Here is a 24,914-nt window from a genome sequence, read left to right on the forward strand (position 1 = left end):
AATGAGTTAAACTAAAAATATTTTTTTCCCGATTTTCAACCTCTAAAGAGTGTTTTGGTCAGTTTTACACCCAAAAACGACCCTCAAACCCAACAGAAGTCAAATTTAAAAATTTTGATCAAATCGTTTAACCCTTTAGCCCCCAATCCCGCCTGTAGGCGTGATGGCGACAACCATTCTTTGATGGCCCGTATGACCCTCCATACCTTTTTTGAACTGCCCCAGCTGAACTGTCATGATAGCAGGGACTTCAACCAAGCAGTTCATGGTCCATAAACTCTTCTCAGATGTCTGTTCATGAAAATATGGCACTTTGAAGGCCTTTTAAGAGTTCAAAATCGGAAAAACGTGAAAAGTAGCCAAAATCAGGTGGGGGTGGGCATCTTTTGATGGCCACTACGTAACTGGTAGTGACTGTAGGTATAAACTATTATCATAAATGCATGCATAGGTGGTAAAGGAACACAACGAGGTATAATATGGCCAATAGGAATCTAGTCTGTAAAATCTAGGTCACCGTTTTGTCAAAAATCCGTAAAAACGGACATTTAGGCACACCTGACTTGACAATAATAATTCCCCAGCAAGACACTTAAGTCCAATATACTCCCAGTTAGCATGAATGGACTGCTGTAACTATAGGGTAATACTTGAATGACAAAGAAAAACAGTCTGGTCAATGTTCACCTCTCAAGGTCGTTTAAAAATCGGAAAATAGACGGAAAATTTACATTTTTCAGTGGGGGTGGGTTCAAACCCACGAGAAAATATTCCACCTCCCACCCCACCCCCACCCATGCCATCCGCCCCCCAAATCTCAATACATAGTTTAATAGATGAGCATCAGTTACAGCATCAAGAGTCTGCTAATTTGCATATAATTTGCATATGATTGCAAATTTTCGAAAATGCCTGATTTTCCAAAAATCTCTTGGGGGCGAATGAGTTAAACTAAAAATATTTTTTTCCCGATTTTCAACCTCTAAAGAGTGTTTTGGTCAGTTTTACATTAAAAACGACCCTCAAACCCAACAGAAGTCAAATTTAAAAATTTTGATCAAATCGTTTAACCCTTTAGCCCCCAATCCCGCCTGTAGGCGTGATGGCGACAACCATTCTTTGATGGCCCGTATGACCCTCCATACCTTTTTTGAACTGCCCCAGCTGAACTGTCATGATAGCAGGGACTTCAACCAAGCAGTTCATGGTCCATAAACTCTTCTCAGATGTCTGTTCATGAAAATATGGCACTTTGAAGGCCGTTTAAGAGTTCAAAATCGGAAAAACGTGAAAAGTAGCCAAAATCAGGTGGGGGTGGGCATCTTTTGATGGCCACTACGTAACTGGTAGTGACTGTAGGTATAAACTATTATCATAAATGCATGCATAGGTGGTAAAGGAACACAACGAGGTATAATATGGCCAATAGGAATCTAGTCTGTAAAATCTAGGTCACCGTTTTGTCAAAAATCCGTAAAAACGGACATTTAGGCACACCTGACTTGACAATAATAATTCCCCAGCAAGACACTTAAGTCCAATATACTCCCAGTTAGCATGAATGGACTGCTGTAACTATAGGGTAATACTTGAATGACAAAGAAAAACAGTCTGGTCAATGTTCACCTCTCAAGGTCGTTTAAAAATCGGAAAATAGACGGAAAATTTACATTTTTCAGTGGGGGTGGGTTCAAACCCACGAGAAAATATTCCACCTCCCACCCCACCCCCACCCATGCCATCCGCCCCCCAAATCTCAATACATAGTTTAATAGATGAGCATCAGTTACAGCATCAAGAGTCTGCTAATTTGCATATAATTTGCATATGATTGCAAATTTTCGAAAATGCCTGATTTTCCAAAAATCTCTTGGGGGCGAATGAGTTAAACTAAAAATATTTTTTTCCCGATTTTCAACCTCTAAAGAGTGTTTTGGTCAGTTTTACACCCAAAAACGACCCTCAAACCCAACAGAAGTCAAATTTAAAAATTTTGATCAAATCGTTTAACCCTTTAGCCCCCAATCCCGCCTGTAGGCGTGATGGCGACAACCATTCTTTGATGGCCCGTATGACCCTCCATACCTTTTTTGAACTGCCCCAGCTGAACTGTCATGATAGCAGGGACTTCAACCAAGCAGTTCATGGTCCATAAACTCTTCTCAGATGTCTGTTCATGAAAATATGGCACTTTGAAGGCCGTTTAAGAGTTCAAAATCGGAAAAACGTGAAAAGTAGCCAAAATCAGGTGGGGGTGGGCATCTTTTGATGGCCACTACGTAACTGGTAGTGACTGTAGGTATAAACTATTATCATAAATGCATGCATAGGTGGTAAAGGAACACAACGAGGTATAATATGGCCAATAGGAATCTAGTCTGTAAAATCTAGGTCACCGTTTTGTCAAAAATCCGTAAAAACGGACATTTAGGCACACCTGACTTGACAATAATAATTCCCCAGCAAGACACTTAAGTCCAATATACTCCCAGTTAGCATGAATGGACTGCTGTAACTATAGGGTAATACTTGAATGACAAAGAAAAACAGTCTGGTCAATGTTCACCTCTCAAGGTCGTTTAAAAATCGGAAAATAGACGGAAAATTTACATTTTTCAGTGGGGGTGGGTTCAAACCCACGAGAAAATATTCCACCTCCCACCCCACCCCCACCCATGCCATCCGCCCCCCAAATCTCAATACATAGTTTAATAGATGAGCATCAGTTACAGCATCAAGAGTCTGCTAATTTGCATATAATTTGCATATGATTGCAAATTTTCGAAAATGCCTGATTTTCCAAAAATCTCTTGGGGGCGAATGAGTTAACCAGTCTGTATGATACTTCTATGTGTGAATTTTATTTTTTGAGAATATGTGATGTTGTATGGTAGTTACGACTGGGTTTCTTCATATTTTTGTCAGCAATACATTTATTAATGGTTTTGATTTGTTTATTGAAGAAACAAGTGCACTCTAGATATTTTATTTTCATAAAAATTATTTTTCAAACCTTCAAAATAAAATTACAAATGTATAGATGAAAAAAATTGAACAATCGTATAAACCAACTGTCTGTGTGAGGAGTGATGAAAACAACCATATTTGTACAGTTAAACTTAATGTAGAGACAGCTAGAATGGTGATAATATGTGCTTCCATCTGACAATTATAGGCGAAAATACATCTGTCAGTATTGTTCTGTGATATATCATGTGATCTAAGTATGCCACCTGTTATAGTCATGTGACCTTCATTGCAATTCATCCATGTTGTAGTCATGTGACCTCCATTGCAATTTCATTGACGTTGTATAATCATAGGTTGTCATAAATTTTATTTTGTGAAAATAATAAGTATATTGTCATCTCAGAGACCACTATGAAAATTTAGAAGACCACACAATTTTATGTTAGACAGCAGTCTATAAAAGAAAAATAATTGATGATGTAAAGAGTGTAGAAGTTAAATTTTTGAAATTTACTATCTATAAATCGTTCTTTGTGAACCATAGAAATGAATTTTCATGTAGTAAACAAACACAACAATATGTTTCTTACAGAACCATTAAGGAACTTTCAAGGTTAATTTCTAGTATGAAATCATCAAAATCCAGTGAAGTTTACTTGATCAGAGACACAAAAGTTGAGACATACTTGAACTTGACTCATAGCATTTATAATGTCCTATATTTTTATCTGACATTGTATGACTGTATATTTTGAGATCTTGATATTTTAAAGACACCATTACACTGCCACATAGCTTATGAAGAAAAAATTGTCAAAAATATCTGTAATTAATAACTGTATGCATGCTTTTTTACCTCATTTATAGAAAATGCATAATGTATACATTGTCATAATTAGATTTTTATTTCATTATGTAGATATTAGTATGGATAACATTTGGTTTTAACTGACAATAACACTTGACCATAAAAACGTTAAACAACTACATATTTTTACATTTGAATACAGGTACTGACATGCATTCTTAAAATTAACAACTTGTAGTGCATTTATAGTACTAAGAATATTCTTTAGCATGATTATATTTACTATCCCAGTGCAAAATGAACTTGGTGTTTTGGCTATATTAGGTATTTATAATACTGTGGATTCATTTATTTTCGTGGGTACCAATTTTCGTGGATTGAGGAAAACTTGCATTTTCGTGGATATTTGATTTCGTGGTTTTCCAAAAGTCTCCATTTAATCATACAGCAAATTTGCAATTTGTTGAATATTTAAATTCGTGGTTTCCGTGTACCCACAAAATCCATGAAAATTGGTATCCAACAAATAATAATGAATCCACAGTAGTAGTTTATAGAGACAGTTATCAGTAATGGATATTTTTAAAGTTGACTTGTTGAAGAAGTTTAGCAGTGTCTTACTATTTTCTTTAAATTAAGTGTTATACTGAATAACCAACAAAAGCTTTCAAGCAGATGATAGTTTATTTGACTCAATAATACAATATTTTTTTACAATCTATGTACCTGGATATTGAATGTACCATAATAACATTTCAAACATTATACATTTATGAGTAGACCTCAAATAAACTATTAGTTACTAAATATGTTATAATGACTTCCCCTTGACCTTCCCCGTCTTTATAGGTGACATAAGTTTACCGTGTGGTCCTTTAAAAAAGCTTATAAAGAGGGTATGGATGGGAGTGTGGGTCTTCATTTCTGTATACTTTATTTTCTTGCCCATTATTCTTTCTTTGTTTTTTGCCCATTATTCTATATTCTAAATTATTCAAGCACCCCATTTTTCTTTAATTTTTATTTTGCACATTTTTCTCTATTCATTATTTCTTTTTTTTTCTGGCCCATTATGCTATCTGTAAACTCAATCCAGACCCTCTTTTATGTTAAATCCAGTTTAAAATTTAAATTTGTTTTTAATAGAATACCATTTTAGATAGGCAAGTACATGTAGTAAAAGAAAGGTTAAGAAGTCATCCTTTAAGTGTCCTAAATACAGGTTGTTCTAAATTTTTAAAAATGAAGATTTTTATTATATTTCTGTTAAAGATATATACACAGCTAGCTTTATATAATCATATATTAATGTACAGTGTTTAAGAACTTGTAGAAAATCATTCGATCTTAGATAATATTAATGGGTTTAAAAACAGTTATGACAAAACCAGGACAATTTGAAAGACAACCAGCACAAAGTAAGATTAAATCACATTTTTTTATTTAGAGTGATAGTAGTATCCATAAAAAGGCTCATTTTCTGAATTTTATTCAGAATCAAACCAATTGCCAATTTAATCAAAAATGCATACACTTTAAATTCAAACTGGAATGGATTCCATGTACCCTTTTCCTGTTCCCTTTTCTGAAATAAGGAAATACTACCCAAAAAAACCTCCATTAGAAATTTTGTTTTGATAAAGGAAATTAAGTGTGACTAGCCTTTTAACAGATGGACACATGCACACAGGTTTAATACATATTTCATAAATATCAAACATGTGTATCTTAAGCATGAATACTTATAAGAGGTTGTTGCCATTGACTCTCAAAAATTTATCTCGAACAAAATGTTGATTGTGAAATTTGAGGTCAGATTTGCATGTTTATGAACTCTCTAACTATATAAATATCTCATCTGAAGGATAAAACAACAATTTGCAACTGTTAATGCTTTATATATTGTTATATTTAAGTGGTATGTTATCAAATACATTTGACTCATTATGTTGTAGTTTATAACTCATGTTGGTCTTGATGATTTATTTTTTAGCAATTTATTTAAAATATACATACACAAAAATGTGTATCTGAAATTTGTAAACAATAAAACAGATAAAATATTTGTTTTGATGTTTTCCTATATTTGTATACAGTTCAGGTGGAATCAATGAAGTTGATTACACCAATATTAAAGAGCTGCGAGGGAAAGTCAGCCCATTCAACACCTTAAAATATCTGCAAACACCTAATAACCACAATGAAGTGTAAAATCATACAGCTGCACACTATATTTTTGTTTAAAAGGCAGCAATTTAGAATGAGAAGACTCAATGATCTTGTAATAGAAGGTAGATATACCTTATAAATGTAAGTTTTGTGATTTTAGGAAACAAATGGTTCTGTTGTACTATATTTCAGTGACTAAAGTACATTAATCACTTGGGTATTGAAGGTGTGATTACTTAGAGTATAAGTGGTTCTTGTACATTTGATTCAAATTATTTATCAAATTAGAAGATGTGGTATGATTGCCATATGACATTTATCCAACCAAGACCAAATGATGTAGATGTAAGAAACTATGGTCTGCAAATTGACAAAAAAATATAAGGACCATAAGAGCTACAGTTCTGTAGTAGTAGTTGATCCAAAGTATTGTGGTGTTGAGTTGTTCTGAGGTGTTGGAGAGAATAAGCAGTGTCAGGTTCAGTAGTTGGACTAAAGTGTTGTGGTGTTGATTTTTTCTGAGATGTTGGAGAGAATAAGCAGTGTCAGGTTCAGTAGTTGGACTAAAGTGTTGTGGTGTTGATTTTTTCTGAGATGTTGGAGAGAATAAGCAGTGTCAGGTTCAGTAGTTAGACCAAAGTTGTGTGATGTTAAGTTGTTCTGAGGTGTTGGAGAGAATAAGCAGTGTCAGGTTCAGTAGTTGATCCAAAGTATTGTGGTGTTGAGTTGTTCTGAGGTGTTGGAGAGATAAGCAGTGTCAGGTTCAGTAGTTGGACTAAAGTGTTGTAGTGTTGATTTTTTCTGAGATGTTGGAGAGAATAAGCAGTGTCAGGTTCAGTAGTTAGACCAAAGTTGTGTGATGTTGAGTTGTTCTGAGGTGTTGGAGAGAATAAGCAGTGTCTGGTTCTGTAGTTGGACCAAAGAGTTGTGTTGTTCTGAGGTGTTGGAGAGAATAAGCAGTGTCAGGTTTAGTAGTTGAATCGAAGTGTTGTGTTGTTCTGAGGTGTTGGAGATAATAAGCAGTGTCAGGTTTAGTAGTTGGACCGGAGTGTTGTGGTGTTTAGTTGTTTTGAGGTGTTGGAGATAATAAGCAGTGTCAGGTTCAGCAGTTGTACCAGAGTGTGTGGTGTTGAGTTGTTCTGAGGTGTTGTGGATAAAAAGCAGTGTCAGGTTTAGTTGGACCAAAGTGTTGTGGTGTTGAGTTGTTCTGAGGTGTTGGAGACAATAAGCAGTGTCAGGTTCAGTAGTTGTACCAGAGTGTTGTGGTGTTGAGGTGTTGGAGAGAATAAGCAGTGTCAGGTTTAGTAGTTTTACCAGAGTGTTGTGGTGTTGAGTTGTTCTGAGGTGTTGGAGAGAATAAGCAGTGTCAGGTTTAGTAGTTGGACCAAAGTGTTGTGGTGATTAGTTTTTCATATGTTAGCTGTGATGAATGTCATATAGTGAGAGTCAAAAGGTGGGGATTTTTTTGGTTAAAAGTACTTAGACCGTTGGTTTTCCCGTTTAAATGGTTTTACACTAGTAATTTTTGGGGCCCTTTATAGCATACTGTTCGGTGTGAGCCAAGGCTCCATGTTGAAGACCGTACTGTGACCTATAATGGTTTACTTTTATAAATTTTGACTTGGATGGAGAGTTGTCTCATTGGCACTCATTCCACATCTTCTTATATCTATTAGCAGTGAATAAGAATAACACTTGTCTGTTTGGTGCATCAAAAACTGCTTCTCTTGATTTACAACATTTTTAAGTGACGTGGTAATATTTGGTCCATAGAATTTCTGTTTTATTTTGTTGTTTATCAGGTGACATATATCTGTATGTACAATTGTATACAGTAGGAAAAGTTCGCTTTATATGAAATTGCGAATGAATGGAAATACCAGATAGTACATTTCGTGGACGCTAGTATTTTGATGACTAGATGAATGAGTTACCCTGAACTCTGTACAACAGGTGGGTCCAATTATTATTGCTTTCTGATTGGGTGGTTCTAGAACATAAAGTGAACCCCAGTCTTTGAGGTGATTTGGTGTACGAGCAGTTCTAGCATAGTAAGTTGACCTAAGTTTAGAAGTGACTGAGTGAATGGTGCTATCGTAGGTGAACTCCAGCATTTGAAGAGACTTGATCTATGAGTAGTTCAGAAACAGTAGGTAGAACCTAATATGTATGGTGACTTAGGGTATGAGTGGTTCAGGGACAAAAGTATATGTGGTCATTTTGTAGATATGTGATTCTAAAATACTAGATTGACCTCAATATTGTTCTGGTGCAGTATCTAGAGGCCTTTATTTCCCCCAGTTTTGTAGTGAATTGGTTAACATCACCAACACAGTATTAAGAGAAATGTGTTTTCTACATGAGCAGATTGTTACTTCATTTCTACGATAAATCACAGTTGTCCCTCACCTACATTAATAAAATATTAAGCTGGATTCATGTAGTTTCAAGTATTGATCAGTACATTTCTCGTGTCTTAATGCGAAAGAAGAAGAGTGTAGGGAATTCAAAAATGATTGCTGATACTTTGTATGACACTTTGAACTTAAGAGCCGAATATACATAACCCTGTCTTTTTATCAAACATCTGTAAGGTGTTTCGCGGAACCCTTTGTCTCGCCTACGATTGCTGCTGTCAGTGTAAAAGTGCAATGTTGACTTAAAAAGTGAGTCAATTTATCAGTAAAATACAGAATGTTAAAAAAGATTCAAATTTTCTCTTTAAATGCTATTTCTTGGTCTTGAAGATTAGCTTCTGTCCAAGTTTCATAACAATCCATGAAGTTTAACAAACTTATCATGTCAAAAAAAATTTAATCCCAGACTCTCAGAAAATGTTAACTGTAAAAAATCCGTCTATCAAAAAAAATACTGAAAACGAAAAAATATATTTTTAAAAGTGTGCTTCAGACATTATCTCTTAATCATAAAAAAGTTTCATAAGATTCTATGAAGGTTTGACAAAGTATTTGATTTGTAACAAACTTTAACCCCAAACTGTATCTATTTGTTAAATGTAAAAAAAAAAACTAAGTCCATTTATCAGTAAAATACGGAAAAATGAAAATAAAATATTTTCAAAATTTTGCTCTGGATACTATATTTTGGTAATAAACAAGCTTCTGTCCAAATTTCTTCAAATTCCATGAAGGTTTGACAAAGTTATTAATGACTGAAAAACTTTAACCACAGACTGAATATGAATGTTAATTGTAAAAAAAAAAAACTAAGTCCATTTATGAGGAAAATACGGAAAAATTGAAAATAAATATTTCCAAAAGTTTGCTCTGGATGCTGTATTTTGGTCATTAACAAGCTTCTGTCCAAATTTCATCTAATTCCATGTAGGTTTGACAAAGTTATTGATGTCAAAAAAAAACTTTAACCACAGACTGAACCTAAATTTTGACTCCGACGACGGAATCTAGGATCGCTATGTCTCGCTTTCGCGAAAAAAATTCCGCAGGCTCGACAAAAATTGATATGAAATATTTTGACAAAAAACACTCTGTGTAGATGTATTTTTTATCTTGTATAATCCAAATTTTCCAGCCAGCCCAGTTTCCATTTCTGAATTGGTAATTGTAACACAAAATATTCTACAAATCGTGCCACAAATACATTAAAATTCTTACAATGCCTGAATGCTATGTCATTCTTTTTACCGAGTAAAACAATAAGAAAACAGATAATAAACTGATCATTGTCAAAACATGTAAAGACCACTTGTGTATATAAACAGTAATCATCTATTGAAAATTAAATTCGTTGCTTTAACTATATTGTCATCTAGCAAGTAACCTATGCTGAGACAGTATTTGAAAACTATTTTCAAGTATGCAATCCTCGATTGCTTTTTGGCTGGTGGATCGTTGGCTCTGCATAGATTAAGGTTCACCTGAGCAAGCAAGTTATTTTGATGTAAATTTGCAGCTTTAGAAAAGGCCAACTCTGCTAAAACGTAGTTTTTAGTATCTAGTCCACTATATCCAAGAAGTTCATAATCTCCATAACTGTTCACAGAATGGCAATGCTTTTCAAATTTTTCCAGAATATTTGGCAAGTTTGGCAACTTTGTTTCAATGGTGGCCTTAATTAGGAAATAATATGCAAATGACAAAGAACTTGCCAAGAAGCAGCCTGCATATTTAACCTCCCTTTGAAGCTGAACATTCAGTGTTGTAGATTCGGCAGGATAATATCCATTTTGCATTGATGATGGTCTTTTTCGTTCTGTCTCAATGAATTTTTCAAGCAAACTAATTGCTTCTTCCCATCTTTCACTATCGCATAGAAAGTTTGCAAAGTCAATGGTGCTAGCAAAATGAATACCATTATGTTGTAGAACTTCATTGTAAAGTTTCTCTGCTTGGTATAATCGCATTTTTCTTTCTTTTGATTTATCATCGTGAGTTTGTGCCAAGGCAAAACACATACATGCCATATTCCCTCTCAAATATTCAAGTTCTGGAAAGTTTTGTACCTCAGCCAAGCATTTCTCATAAAACATTAACGTTATGAAAGGTGTTTCTAGTCTAATACCCATATAATTAACAAAATCCACAAAGGACATCTGTATATATTTTTGTACAAAAAGCTGATAAAAATCCAAATGGTATGAAAAGGATGTCCGCTTCTCGCCTAGCATCACTGATGCAATGTTACACTGGATATCAGTAAAACAACCTAAGACGGTTCTTCCAATATCAACATCTTCAACGGAAGCAATTTCATCCAAGACTAGCTGAACAATGCTTCGGAAAGTTGTGCTATAACTTAAACATTCCTGGGCATAACAGAAAATTCTTGAATCTGTGAATTTTAAAATTGGCGCAATTGGATCACTACGAATGTTTTGAAGAGCTGATTCAATGGACTGTAATTCTGACTCGTCTAAATAATCTATCAGATTGTTTTCTGGTAAGAAGTAACTAGGGAGTTTTCTTTTTTGAACGCATTCCAAAAGAACATCTAGCATGTACAAAACACAGCTAGCAGGGTCGTCATCCCAAATTCGAACTGGTAATTCCTCACAACAATGTAAAAATATGTTTTTTAGAAAATAAGATGAAAGTTTAGTGTTTTCCTCCATGGTCTGTTTACGTAAAATTTTAAGATAAACAAAACACTGTCGTTGTGCTGCAGTGACCGCCTGTTCAGCAAGGATTTGTTCGGCTTTTGCAAATGACAATCTCCACTCAATGTCAGGATTACTGCTTAAACGATGAGCTACTGGTACCATATGGAATCCGGTGGAAACAATCGAGTCAACAATGTCAGCTGCCAACCAATTATTAGTGCGTTTCCGCCTAGTCCATGGTATTGCACATTCTGGCCATGAATTGCAAGGGATAGCTAACACGTAATCCTGGGGATGAACAAGTTTTGATGTTTTCCCTCTCTCCAGTGTCATTGGAACTATGTCGTCTGAAGAAACAGCTGGACCTTGCAGTGAATATTTTAAATCATCGTCTGTGCTGGTTTTCATCATTTCGCCCTGTTCCTGCATAATCATACTAGAATTCAGATAATACTTGTCTGTTTGGCCATCGTGATATAACAGTTTACTGTTTATGTCTGTTGGAGAACGGAACCTCACACGTCCATATCCAGGGTGAGTTTGAGAAGTCTCAATAAAAACTGAATTTCTCGTTCCAGCTTTTTCAAATTCATTAGCCGAAGCGGAAAATTCCTCTCGCACTAACATGGCGTCGATATCTGACATATATTCAATATATGGTTGATCTGTCAATCTCACAGCATCCGGTATCCCATAACCCTCTGACTTACTTCCAACTGGGACAATGTGTAACTTGCCTGAAAGACCCTCCTTTACATTTGAAAACCCTTGAAGAATTTTCTGTTTTTCGATCTGAAGTCTATCATGTCCAAAATGGCGTCTTGGTAGTAATAAATGAATGAGATAGGTCACGTGGAGAAGAGGAACGTCTGCAGTATCATCCCAATCCTTTGTGGAGTATGATACACTTTTTTCCATATTCACCTAAATAGATAGATAAATGAATTCAATAGATATATATAGGGGGAAAGACAGGGTTTATAATTCATGATACATAGTCCCTCTACGCGCTTAACAAACCAAAAGCAAAGGATCAACGCTTTTATTGCTGTTTTTAGTCTCAAGCACAATGACGCCTTAACACGAAGCAAAAGCTCACACCTCATTGCAAGCAAAGGTACTTGAGGACAGGACAAATTGTTTTTTAGACCATCCTCTTTTCTCCAAAACCCGTTATTTTTTTATTTTTTCTAATAATTTCAATTATTTTGCGTTTATATGTGTAATTCGAACATGCATGCTAGTATACAAGAAATAACTTGTATTTGGTATTTTCTTTCAATTCCAAGTTTACTATCCACAGGACTTGGAATTGATAATAAAAAGCAAATACAAGTTATTTCTAGTATATTCATGTTCATGTTATACATACAAACGCAAAAATAATTGAAATTAAAGGAAAACGAAAACATAACGGATTTTGGAAAAATTGGGGTGAGCTAAAACAAAATATGTCCTGTTCCCAATTACGTATGATCGCATGTTCAAGACGGTCCTTAGCATCGATTTTGAACAAGTACAGTGTATTGCTTGTTTGTTCTATATCAATGCATTTGTACTTTTTCTTACCACCACTTATCAATATCATTTCATTGTTTTTATTGCAGTAATAAATCAAAAGGGCATCAGCTACGAAAAATGTATACAAATATGTTCTTTTTTGTTCAATCATTTATCCATATTCACCTTAATAGATAAATAAATGAATTCAATAAAATAAAGATTTATATACCTATGTGGAGTTATTTTCTTTCAGAACGACAGGTCTTTCTTTTACAGAATCAACCCGGACGATACCAAGTTTCAATGAAATTTGCTTCAAGGCATAAAATAATGACCTCCGGTCGGTCTTTCATTTGATCAATCCTGACACCCCTCAGTGTGTTATACGACAAGAAAGACCTTAAAATATGCATTATCTATAACAGAACTATATTATATAGTTAATGGTCGAAAACAAAGATAGGATTAATTCATGACACAAATCCCTGTCCGCACGTTAACAAACCAAACATAAATACTAGTAACAAGTGTTTTTATTTATGTTCTTCATTTCAAAGTCAAAATGAAGCCTTTAACACGAAACAAACGCTCACACCTCATCGCAAGTGCAAGGCGGCCTCTAGCACCGGTTTGAGTACAGTTTATTGATTGTTTATTTCAAATCAAGAATTTATATCAATAACCTATCATAACTAATTTATCTATGTTTTTGCACTTTTGGTAACCACCAATAATCGATATCTTTTATGGCAATTAAGCCGTTTCTAAATTTATTCCGTTTCAAGATATCTTATAAAGTTAATAACCTATATATGAAAGCTATCATATAAACTTCATAAGATAACTTATAAACTATAGCATATATCTTATAAAGTATAAGATATGTAATAAACTATATAATATACCTTATGTTTTTTTAAAGAGGCCTTGTAAACTTAATAACTTAGATAATATATCTTGTAAACTAATTGAGATATCAACTTTTTGGAATTTTGGTTCCTCAATTCTCTTCAACTTTGTACTTATTTGGCTTTATAACTATTTTGATCTGAGCGTCACTAATGAGTCTTATGTAGACGAAACGCGTGTCTGGCATATTAAATCATAATCCTGGTACCTTTGATAACTAATTAACTATAAACTATTATAAACTATTAGATATCTTATATATCTGCTAATCCTTCCGGAGCATCTAAGATCATCCCCAGTTTTTGGTGGGGATCGCGTCGCTCAGTTTTTAGTTTTTTTTTTGTTTTGTTTTGTGTACTGTTGTTTGTCTGTTGATCTTTTACTTTTTTAGCCTTTGCGTTGTCAGTTTATTTTCGACTTCAGAGTTTGGTATCTTTCGCCTCTCTTTATAAACTATTATAAACTAATAGATATATCATATAAACTAAATTAGATAAATAATATATTAAATCACATATCTTATAAAACTAAATATAAAAGATATATTGTTTGTCAAATAAGATATCTTCTAAATTTCAAGAGATGTCTCATACACTAAATAAGATATATGATTAATCAGTCATATGAGATATCTTGAATAGCTTGTAAGATATCTTATAAAATAAATACTCTTTTTTTTTATCTTTATATAAAATAATTACTATATCTTAAGATGTCTTTTTAAGGTCGGGCTGGGGTGTCTTAATCCATCTTGGATTTTGAAGTAGCAGATAACAATGGGTCTAGATCATTAATGAAATGTGCAAATTTTGAGTGTAGTATGTAATTGTGTAAGACTTTTCATGTTAATATAAAAAAGTATGTGTTTTATTATATTTACGGCTGTATTTTCTACAAAACACAATATCTATGTTTTATTCATTTTTTTCAACTTTGCCACATAAGGGGAGATAACTCAGAGAAAGTGTTGTGAATTAACCTATTTTAATATGTAGCAAGAAAACAAGTCCGGTGACCCCATTTTTTTCTTTTTCTTATCTGAAATCATGTTATAAGAGCTATTTTCTCACATTTTAACTTAAAATTCTATGGTGTACTTTTCTTTTTATCACACACATTGGATTCTCCATGTATATACAAAATCTGACAATTTTGCACAACCTGTAGCGTGAAAGAAGTTCGGTGACCCATACTTTTTACTATATTTTGGAAAAAAGCATGATAAAAACTACATTTTGACAAATTATTAAAAAAATCTATGGATTTTAATTAAGACCCCCATCCACCTCAAATAAGATATTTCATTAAGAATACAAGATATACTTAAAATTGAATAAATAACTAGATTGCCATAATAATCATTTATTGTTTTAATTGCAGTAGTAAATTAACTGCGTAAATATTATTATGCCAGCTTTAGCTGGCACTTATGGTAGAAGCATCGAATTGGAATAAAGAACGATAACTCTCTCTACATGAGCAATCTAAAAAGTTTCGTCACTCTCGTTAAATCTCGTACGATTTTTTTTTTTTAATTTTCGAAGTAGATCAAGTCAAGTTATTTAACTCTTAAAAATATTTGTTTTCTTTTTTTTCATTATATTTATTAAACAAACACTGTATTCTTGCTTGGCTCCAAATATAAGGTCCATTCTTCAAATAATGAAAACGAAATTAGCATTGGAATATCCGTAAGGACAATTTCAGGACATTAGTTTAACCCTTATATTTTTGATGGCTGCCAGATTCTCGTTTAATCGCGATCTTGAAAAAACGGGACAAAACGGAATAAATTTGATGTTAAATGTGACATGAATTCTTATTTGTTTACAAAAACAAGAATTTAGAAATTTTAGTAACTTGTGCAGTTTATTTTAATTTTATTGTACCACGGAAACAACCGAAGTTTGGACAACAACATCTTACGCCATGTTTCGTCGTCTGCTTCATCTTTCCATTATCAGTGACAAATCTCCTAAATTACCACAGGTACTTCATTTAAAAGTCACAATATCATAATTAATGATAACATTTGAGTGTAAAAGTTCCGTCCAGCCATGGGAACACAGAAAAACCCTCTGCAGTGCAAGCAATAAATTTTGGGAGAAACGTAGCCGGAGGCGGAGGTGAACACAGAACAGGTCAGGAATAACCACCAATTGGTGGATTATACCTCAATTGACGTACAATCCACCAATTGACATGTAATGGTATAGACCAATTGATGTATAATTTTTTTTTAAAGCAAATTATTCAACCAAAATGGAGCATTGTTTTCTTAAAACCATATAACTGTATGAAAACATGTCAAACATTCCTAGTTTAGTATAGTGACATACATTTAATCAATAATTGTATTTGCAGTTTCTTCTATTGTTATCTTGTCAATTCTTGGTCAATAGTACAGATGTTTCAACAAAAGAATTGTTGTACACATGCATTCTCAAGAGATGCAGCAGGCTTTGACAAAACTGAAACTTTCAGAGGACTCAATAATGGTCATAAAATAGGTTGTAAGGTGCAAAATGATGCTCCTATCTCACACTAGCATTTTATAACAAAAAAATTGCATTATACGCCAATTGGTCTATACCAATATATGTCAATTGGTGGATTATACGTCAATTGAGGTATAATCCATCGATTGGTGGTTATTCCTGACCTGGTGAAGGTAGTAAAATCTGCTACAGAATTTCCCATATCAAGTTACAGTGATAATGAAGTTGGTTATACTGTGGAATGTGGTCACTGTTATTCCTAGGTAACAGACAAATGCAGGTGTAATTCAAAACTTAACAAAAGTTTTAAAAAAAATATATATATATTCAAATTCACAATCTTCTAATTTGGAGACTGTCACTGTACTTCCTTTGACAAACTCTCAACAAATCTTGTCATTAATTATGACACATATCTACCTTAAACAGTCCCAGGAGATGGAGACTGTTTTTTTTTTCACTCTCTAAGTTTAATCATAGTAAAAGGAGACTTGAGTCTGAGTGATACATTTAGGTATATATTGTATGCTCCCATATTGTCCAAAATTGGATTTTATGGGAATTACAATGGAGTTATGATAACCCATGATAATACCATGACTTTTGATAGGTATAGAGCATGTTACTTGGAAGTATGTGGGCTACATACATCTTTTGAAATTCAAGCTGCAGACACATTATTTGGAGGCAATATAAATATTTGCCTCCAGCAGTCACCAGTATATTTTATGCATCAGTTTAAACCTGATCAAAACATTTTCACTTTACCGAATACTTTTATCAGGTGCACATTTCAACCTATTATAGCAATAAACAATTATGGCTATAACGTCACAGTACCCAAATTGCACCAAGTACCCAATTTTCACCCTATGTGTATGTATGTATTCAACAAAAATAACTGCAGAAATCTTACAAGTTTTTTTTGAGACACAAATCGTTCACAGTGAGAATATACATGTATCAACAGATGAAGCATTCCTGGGAAAAAGTAAATCTACGAAAACATCAGTGTCGTCACCATGCGAAGTTATCTAATTATCATCTTTTAAAAATGTTAGCAACTTCACAACTACAAGTTAATTTTCATGACCAAAATAAAATAAAGTACAAACAAAACAGCAATAAAATGCTTCGCCAAGCACAGCCTGATACAACCACAGATGTAGATTAAGCATATAAAAAACACCAAAAATTTTATGTCAGTTGAAATCAAACATATTTTAATTTTGGACCCTTCAAACTTTAATATGGACTGATTTGAAAACAGGTATCAGGTGAGCCCAAACATTTCTATTTAGCAGCAGTCTCCAACTACATATCTCCTTAGGGGACGACCATTTGATATTCTGGGGGGGGGGCCAGGAGGATTTTGAAAATAAATAACTCAGCCTTGATAATCACAAAAATAAATGGTTTGTTCTGTGGTAGTTTGAAAATAAATGACCTGACTTGCAATGTATTGAAAATAAATAACTCAGCAGGTCTAATCGAAAGTATGAGATGGCAGGCACCAGATTCTTCATAAATTAATCTTTTTTCCCAAAAAAAAAATCGGGAAACACTTCCCATATCTTTTAATAATAAAAGTATAAATATTATTTAAATATACTTGAAATGTCAGAAAATTGGTTTCATTCAACTTGAGGTTAATTGTCTCAGGAACACTTACCTCACTTTTATTAAATCAGGGCCGTAACTACATTGAGACAAATGCCTCATGTAGGAAATTTCAAAACCAAACGCTTGTCTCCATATCAAATTGTGTTCACCGTGAGTGCCTTGCAAGAAGCAAGTTCTGTTCTCCCTCAGACGTAGCCCCTGATTTTTCGGGATCAATATTTCTTATTTATTTGTCTTTTGTTCATTGATTGCCCTTCTGTATTCTGTTAGTGTTGCATTCATTTTGTAATTTAGTAATTTTATTATTAACTTGATCATGAGTTTAAAAAAACACAGCAGCCACAGACTTAACTATGTGAATTACATTTTTGCTTTTAATATCATGCATATTTGTCTTTTGATGTTGTTCCTAGAAACTTAAGTCTTACACTGAATCTATAACGTGATTTTGCTTTGAGACCAAAATATTGTCATAAAATTATTAAAACAGAACTTGCATTTTCAGTTTAAGAAAGGGTCTGGGGAACACCCAGAAGGCATGATTTTGCATCATTTGTTCTATAGCTTCTTGGGCCTTCAGCGGTTCAAAAACCCTTCAAAAAAAATTTTGCCTCGCTCCGCTCGGCGAAACACGTTTGCCAATACTTTTAGAAGAGCCTTAGTTTCAACCAAACCTTAATACTGTGTATGTATGCAATACATGTATATGCATTGGGGGATATAAAAAGATTCATTTCTGCAGAGGATAATAATTAATTCTGATTAAATGGTACATAATGACTTGACTATACATGAATTATTTATAATAAACAAATAATTTAAAAATTGTATGTTTTCGAATATTATAAATATAGTTGTGAAAATAAATAATCAGTCCCTTGCTTTAATGAAAATGAAAAATCTTGCTTCAATAGTGCAGAAAATAGATAATCTGTCCTCTTAGTTTACAAAAATAAATAACCGATCCACAACAAATCCTCCTGCCCCCCCCCCCCCCCCCCAGAATATCAAATGGTCGTCCCCTTAATTTTATATGATAGTCCCACAAAAATGTTGAAAATGTGTACATTTAATTTTTTTTCTAGATTCTCTCATGTCTTGCATGTGAAAGCGGTTCCTTTTTGGTCACTATTTATGTGTTGCGTCTTAATATGAATTGTAACACTTTATAGTGACTGACCAGGTCAAACAAATACTTCTCAAGAAACATGCAGCAAAAGAAGACAACTTGGAACAGCACCAGCCATGCCAGACTATGTAGGAATAAAAACTCAAATCGGAATAGCATGGACGATATGTAAGTGATATGTCCTTGTGAATAGTAAGGAAAGCTATCAATAATTCCGCAATTTTATCAGGTTTATCGTACATTTTCTGTTCACATTTTCACACAATCAGTGAATCGTTCAAAAAGGCTAAACTAACGTTTTATTACCAGCTGATTACTGTGAAAGTTTCAAACAATGACAAGTGTTTCATTCATGAAATAACGTGTGCGTTTCTGTGAAAAAAATCATGTGCAATTTTGTGAATTAAAGGGAAAGAAGATCCTTTTGCGGTGCACTTGTGCATGTCAATTGCGAACTAACCCAGTATATTTTCTTTATCATGACCAGTCCACTGATAATGACGTCAACATTATCAAGGACAAGGAGTATACACATCAAAGGAAAAATGCACAAATTACCGATAAAATGAATTACACACACTGTTTCGTGTGTATCACCTCCCATATCAGTATTTGTTGCATTTATATATACATGAGAAATAATCAATGTAAAAATGGTAAATTTTTGGAGAAAAAACCCAAAAATTATGGAAAAAAAACAACCCAAAAATGTTGTTTTTGACCACTGACTCCTAAACTGTTGGTACCATATCCCCCAAAATCAATTCTAACATTCCTTTTGTGTATTGAACCTTCTGGTACAATTTCATACATTGTCATAGAGATCCATTTACTTAAACTAAAGTTATTGTCCGGAAACCAAATGTGTCTTCGGACAGCAACAGCGACATGATAGCATTACTCGAAAGCAAATTTTTGACATATTCCCCATTTCGATTCTCAATTTTATATTGCCGTCGTATAAAAACTTGAAAAGTAAGCTAATAAAACAAATTATGCAAGAAATGACATAAAACCGACTCTGAATTAGTACATGAAATTGATGTAGAAACGGCCACAAAAAGAAGATGATCAGGAATACATTTATACTGCTGAGCAGTGTTCTCCCCTCAAATTTTAAATAGCATCCTAGAAAATAGACGAATCTTTAGATTATCAACTTAACAATCCTATTTATGGTTCCTTATATGCTTAGATGAAAATAAAAAAACCTGATCAAAACATTATTCTAAGCAGGCTCACTGTAAATTCAAACTCTTCTTTTAACAATCAGAATGATCCTCTTATATGAGATGCAGGAAACTGGGAATACAATATGAACAACCAGCTAATTTAGAAAGTAAAAATAATTCAACAAACAGAAAGCATTGTTTGCAATACTAAATAAAAAAAACGCTACAACTTTTAGATATTGATGAAAAAGATATTCCAAATCCTCCACCTTTTCATGAAAATCAACAAAAAATTAATTTAATAAAGTTATGGATTGTATAACTGTACAGTATTCATAGTTTTGAAATTAAACAAATGTCTTATTGTTTTAAATTTTAAAAAATTTGCAAAGAAAGAAAAATGGATATGAAAATGCACAAGATAATGAATGTAAGCATTGTCATTTATATAAATCACCAATAAATTCATTTTCAGCAGAAAACAATAAGGGAGCAACCATTTAGCTTCAAAGGGGGGTATGGTTTTTTGTTTGAGTCAGATTTTTTACACGTGAAGCACTTCAATGCTATCAATCAAAATTATTTAGTCAAAATATAAACACTAGAAGGTATGGGGAAAATCTGGATTCAGAATATTTTTTTTTTGTCCTCTGCTTGAACAGAGTATTTTTGTCATCAATTTTTAAAGAAAAATACTAGTCCAAATAATTATGACGTCCAGGAAGGCTATTTTAAATTTTTGCTTTGATGCTTCCTGCGACACACCAAAAAAAAATACCATACCTCCTTCTGCCTTTTGAAGTTCAATGATCTTTCCCTAAACATTTTCCATCTAAACTTATTATTTTATTTTAGACAAAAACTATATGTAGGACATTCGTCCTGAACATGCATGAAATATTTGCCACTGGGCGTTAAGCAAACCAACAATCAATCAATATGTAGGACATAGTTTTGGTAAGCTGGCATTCAAGGTAGCGCCTTCCTCATATTATAGAATAATGTATACCTACAGCGTTATTATAATTGGCAGTGTCTGCGCGTACCCGCATGCGGGTACGAATACATTCATAGGCTACGCGTACCCACATCCGGTTTTATAATAAAATGCCATCGGATTGGAAATGAAACGTGAAATATATACGGAATTTGTCGCAATTAGTGAATAAATTGATTAAAACTACTTAGAATTTTTATAAATATTTATATATAGGTAAGTGAACAGTTTTTCTCAGTAAATAAATATTCTTAAAATGGAAGAGAGTGTTATACACGTGGGGAAGACGAAAGAAGAGAATCATGCGAATGGATATGTATCAAATGTAAAAAAAAACCTACACGATCAGGACTCTTTGGCCTGTGATTGTTGTTTGGACTGGCAACATTTGAAATGTGCAGGGTTGAAATATGTGCCAAAACAATCATATTGGATATGTAAATTTTGTTCCAAATCTTAATTAGTTTCATGAATCTTTTATAATTGGTTTAATTTGACATTATTACTTGCTTCTTTAATTTTTATATAGACACCCAAGCTTTAATTTTAGTCGTTTTAATGAGATATTTTAAAATTTCAGTTTTACTAAATTTTACTAAAAGATTATTTTTAAATCTCATATGGGTATTTTTCAAAATCAGTTAAATTTTATTCTTTAAATTTGCATTTATGTGGTAGAGACGATTTCCATTGATTTTATTATTTTAATCACTTCTCTTTATAGTTTATCATTATTACTTATTGATCAGTTTATCTATGTATTATTTAATCATTAGAGTATTTAGTATTAATCAGCTGTGCTTGACCGCACATTGGTAACTGTTTCTACCTGTGCAATTTATATATCATTAATTAGAAAGCTTAGGTGAATTTCTCTGTGGTCAGAATTATCTGTGTTCTCATTGGTTAATTGGGACATACCCCCAGATTTGAAATGGGTATTGTTTGAGAAAAATGGAGAATTTATATTTACTCTAGTTTACGCTATATCTATATGGTTTGGAACTAAATGATATTTCATTGATAGTCATTTGCAGTATTTTGGACATATGGAATTTAGTATATTCACTTTATAAGGACCCATTGATCATACAGACATATATTTGATGATAGATGTAGAGCATTGGTTATAATGCTATTGTTATGCTGTTGATGTTGTGTATAGCCTGATTCCACAAATTGGGTTGTATTTTTATATTTCCTGAATATCAATAAAGTATGAAGAACCCTAAACAGAGTGTTGTTATACGAGCATAAAAAAACACCCTGTTATATTTACATTTCATAATAGTATGAATTTTTATCATGTTTTACTATTACAGGGACTGTACAGTTTCATTTTCCATCAGTGTGCATTTAATTTGCAATGTTTATCATGTATCATTATCTAATAAATACAATTTGAAAATATTATTTTTCATACTCTTCACTCGTTCATCACGAAATCCCCATATTATCGATAATTTTCGTATATATTTCACGTTTCATTCCCGATCCGATGGCATTTTATTATAAAACCGGATCCGTGGGTACGCGTAGCCTATGAATGGCAATTTGACTATTCGTACCCGCATGCGGGTACGCGCAGACACTGCCATTATAATTTACACAAAATAAAACTAAATAAGTAAACAAATCGGAAACCATGACCAACTGTGGTCAAATACATTTAAATTCATCGTAGATTTAATGCAATATGAAAGTAGCTCGAAATATTTTTGAAAACATCGAAACTTGTTTTGTTTAAAACGCAACAAAGTTTTAGCAGTTGGTAAACATGATAAATACTAATGGTCGTTATGGTAACATATAAATAAATTGAAAATTTCGTAAAATGCTTACCTTTCAAAGTTAATTTAACTTCTGTAAACACATATGTTAACGACCATCACAACAAACACGTACAAACACGATATTTATATTTACTTTAATGCGTTTAAATGTTCACGTGATCATATAAGATCATACAAGGCGCTAATTTTAAAATTTAAAGTTATTTAGAATTTCCATATTACTATCAGTTATTGATCCCAGGACTATGCAAGATCTTGTCTGATCTGTTTTGACTTTGATGAATGTCAAATTTCCTTTCTTTTAATTTCACAAGCAGGTTCGTTTTCAATTGTATTTGAATCAATATTAAAATACAGATAACTGTCAACGTATATTTGTTTAGACTAACAGAAGCTCTTCTGGAAACTTTGTTATAAATAATGCCATGATATGTTCCATTTTGAACACATATTCTATACCTTTGATTCCAATCCAAATTTCCAGTCACATGTTCCATTTCCTAATAATACAATTCGTTTATTAGATTAAATTATAAATCGTGTGTCAAATAGCTTATTTTGACAAAATTGAACCAAACTGACTGTTAAAAGCCAATTATTACTTCACTATTTCACTTTCATTAATGATTGAACAAAACAAAAACTATTTTTTTTTATCTCGTATGCTAATGCTGTCTTTACTACAATTTTTATGGATTTAGATAGTAATTTCCAGGAAGTTTTACACTCCACCTACATATTCGGAAGAAGAATAAAAGAATGGAAACGCCATGAAAAACATTCTATCAACAGTGTGTCTATGTTTAACTTACGGCTCGTCATCATGTAGTATTTTAAAAAAGTTGCAAGTACATTTGATTCATTTTGGTTCGGACGTCCTCTAATGCAAATTATATTTGTTTTAAACAACAAGTGAATTTTTGTAAGTTATTGGAATTATTTTCAACATTAATATACAATATAATAATATTACATAATATTACATATTCTTATTTTAATCATATGAGCAGTCAAAGTAAAATTATCTGGTTATTTAGTGTAGAAAATGTTGAGTTACTTAAAATAATATGTAATTTTATATACAAACATCTTCCTTAGTGAAGATTAGTTAAAGGAAATCTATGTGTGTATATACATTTGATTGGACATAGAAAATTATATTCATCTGAATATCACAAACATACTAGCCGATTAAAAAAAAATAATTGTTAAGATATATTATTTATTCAAATGTTCTCTTATATCCTTGAGGCATCGTCCCCTGGTATCAACTGCATTCAAGTTACCTATGATGCTTCCTTGTTTGCTTTTGATACAGGTAGGAAAGAGACATTTACACACATTTTACATGCCTATGGCCCATAAGGTATCGCCCCCCCTGGTGTCAGCTGCCTTTAGGAAACCATAATGCTTTCCTATTTGCTGCTGACACAGGATGAGTCATGGACATGCTTAATTTCTACTTTCTTTTTGGCTAATTATTATATGTTTAATTGATCCAACTTTTTGTGTATTATACCAGAGACATATATACACATATATATGTCTCTGACTATATATATATGGATATCTATTTTTCTTTTTTTTTTCTTTTTGGGCTGCTTGTTTTTTATCTATCTCAACCACACTTGCAATAAAATGCATTAGTTTTAATAAAAAAACATACTATAGATTCTTTATCTACGTATTCTTTAAGAACTTAAATAGTTCTCGTTTAACTTTTTTTTTTATCTCATTGTTTGTATTGTATTATGAAAAAATTATTGATGTTGTAATGTTTATGCCCTTTGGGGCCCATAATTGGAAATAAAATATCTTATCTTATCTTATCTTATGTACTGTAGACAAACTTCTGTCGAAGTTTTCTGTTTAAAATTTGCATTCAGATTCAGAATTTGAATAAAGTATATTTTTTTCTTTTATTTCGAAAAATGTTAATATAAGATTTGAATGCTGTGTTTCCAAAAATCGCTTTGATTAGTTTACATTGATTTCAGGATTAGATGAACAAACTTTGGTTCGCAAAAAGTAAAATATACCATGAGCTTAGAGGGCGGAAAACATTTCCGTTATATCTCTCACTGAAACCAAAGCGTTCTCTGTTAATCTGGTTTTTCCCATCTTAAAAAATTTCTCAGACATTCATCAGAAATAGTTATCAAAGATAACCGTATTATTCCGGCAAAGTCATATTGGTCTTGATGTATGGTGTCAGTTCTTTAAACCGACTTGGTGTACCCTTTGGGGCTCGTCAACAGGAAAA

General features: G+C 32.8%; 1 protein-coding gene and 1 long non-coding RNA gene across 2 annotated transcripts; one reads left to right on the forward strand and one right to left on the reverse strand.

Annotated features, from left to right (window-relative positions):
- Positions 1-2,830: 2,830 nt before the first annotated feature.
- LOC127716645 (uncharacterized) lies at positions 2,831-8,766 on the forward strand. The gene is made up of 3 exons (XR_007989060.1): positions 2,831-6,683; positions 6,888-6,913; positions 7,186-8,766. It is a non-coding gene; the product is annotated as an uncharacterized LOC127716645 (long non-coding RNA).
- Positions 8,767-9,458: 692 nt separating this feature from the next.
- LOC127716644 (uncharacterized) lies at positions 9,459-22,785 on the reverse strand. The gene is made up of 2 exons (XM_052222884.1): positions 22,701-22,785; positions 9,459-11,951 (listed from the first exon to the last, which is right to left on the reverse strand). The coding sequence occupies exon 2, from the start codon at positions 11,943-11,945 to the stop codon at positions 9,693-9,695; it is 2,253 nt and encodes a 750-aa protein (XP_052078844.1). The 5' UTR covers positions 11,946-11,951; positions 22,701-22,785; the 3' UTR covers positions 9,459-9,692.
- Positions 22,786-24,914: the final 2,129 nt, after the last annotated feature.

The sequence above is a fragment of the Mytilus californianus genome, unplaced genomic scaffold, assembly GCF_021869535.1.
Source record: "Mytilus californianus isolate M0D057914Y unplaced genomic scaffold, xbMytCali1.0.p SCAF_9, whole genome shotgun sequence".
NCBI classification, from domain to species: domain Eukaryota; kingdom Metazoa; phylum Mollusca; class Bivalvia; order Mytilida; family Mytilidae; genus Mytilus; species Mytilus californianus.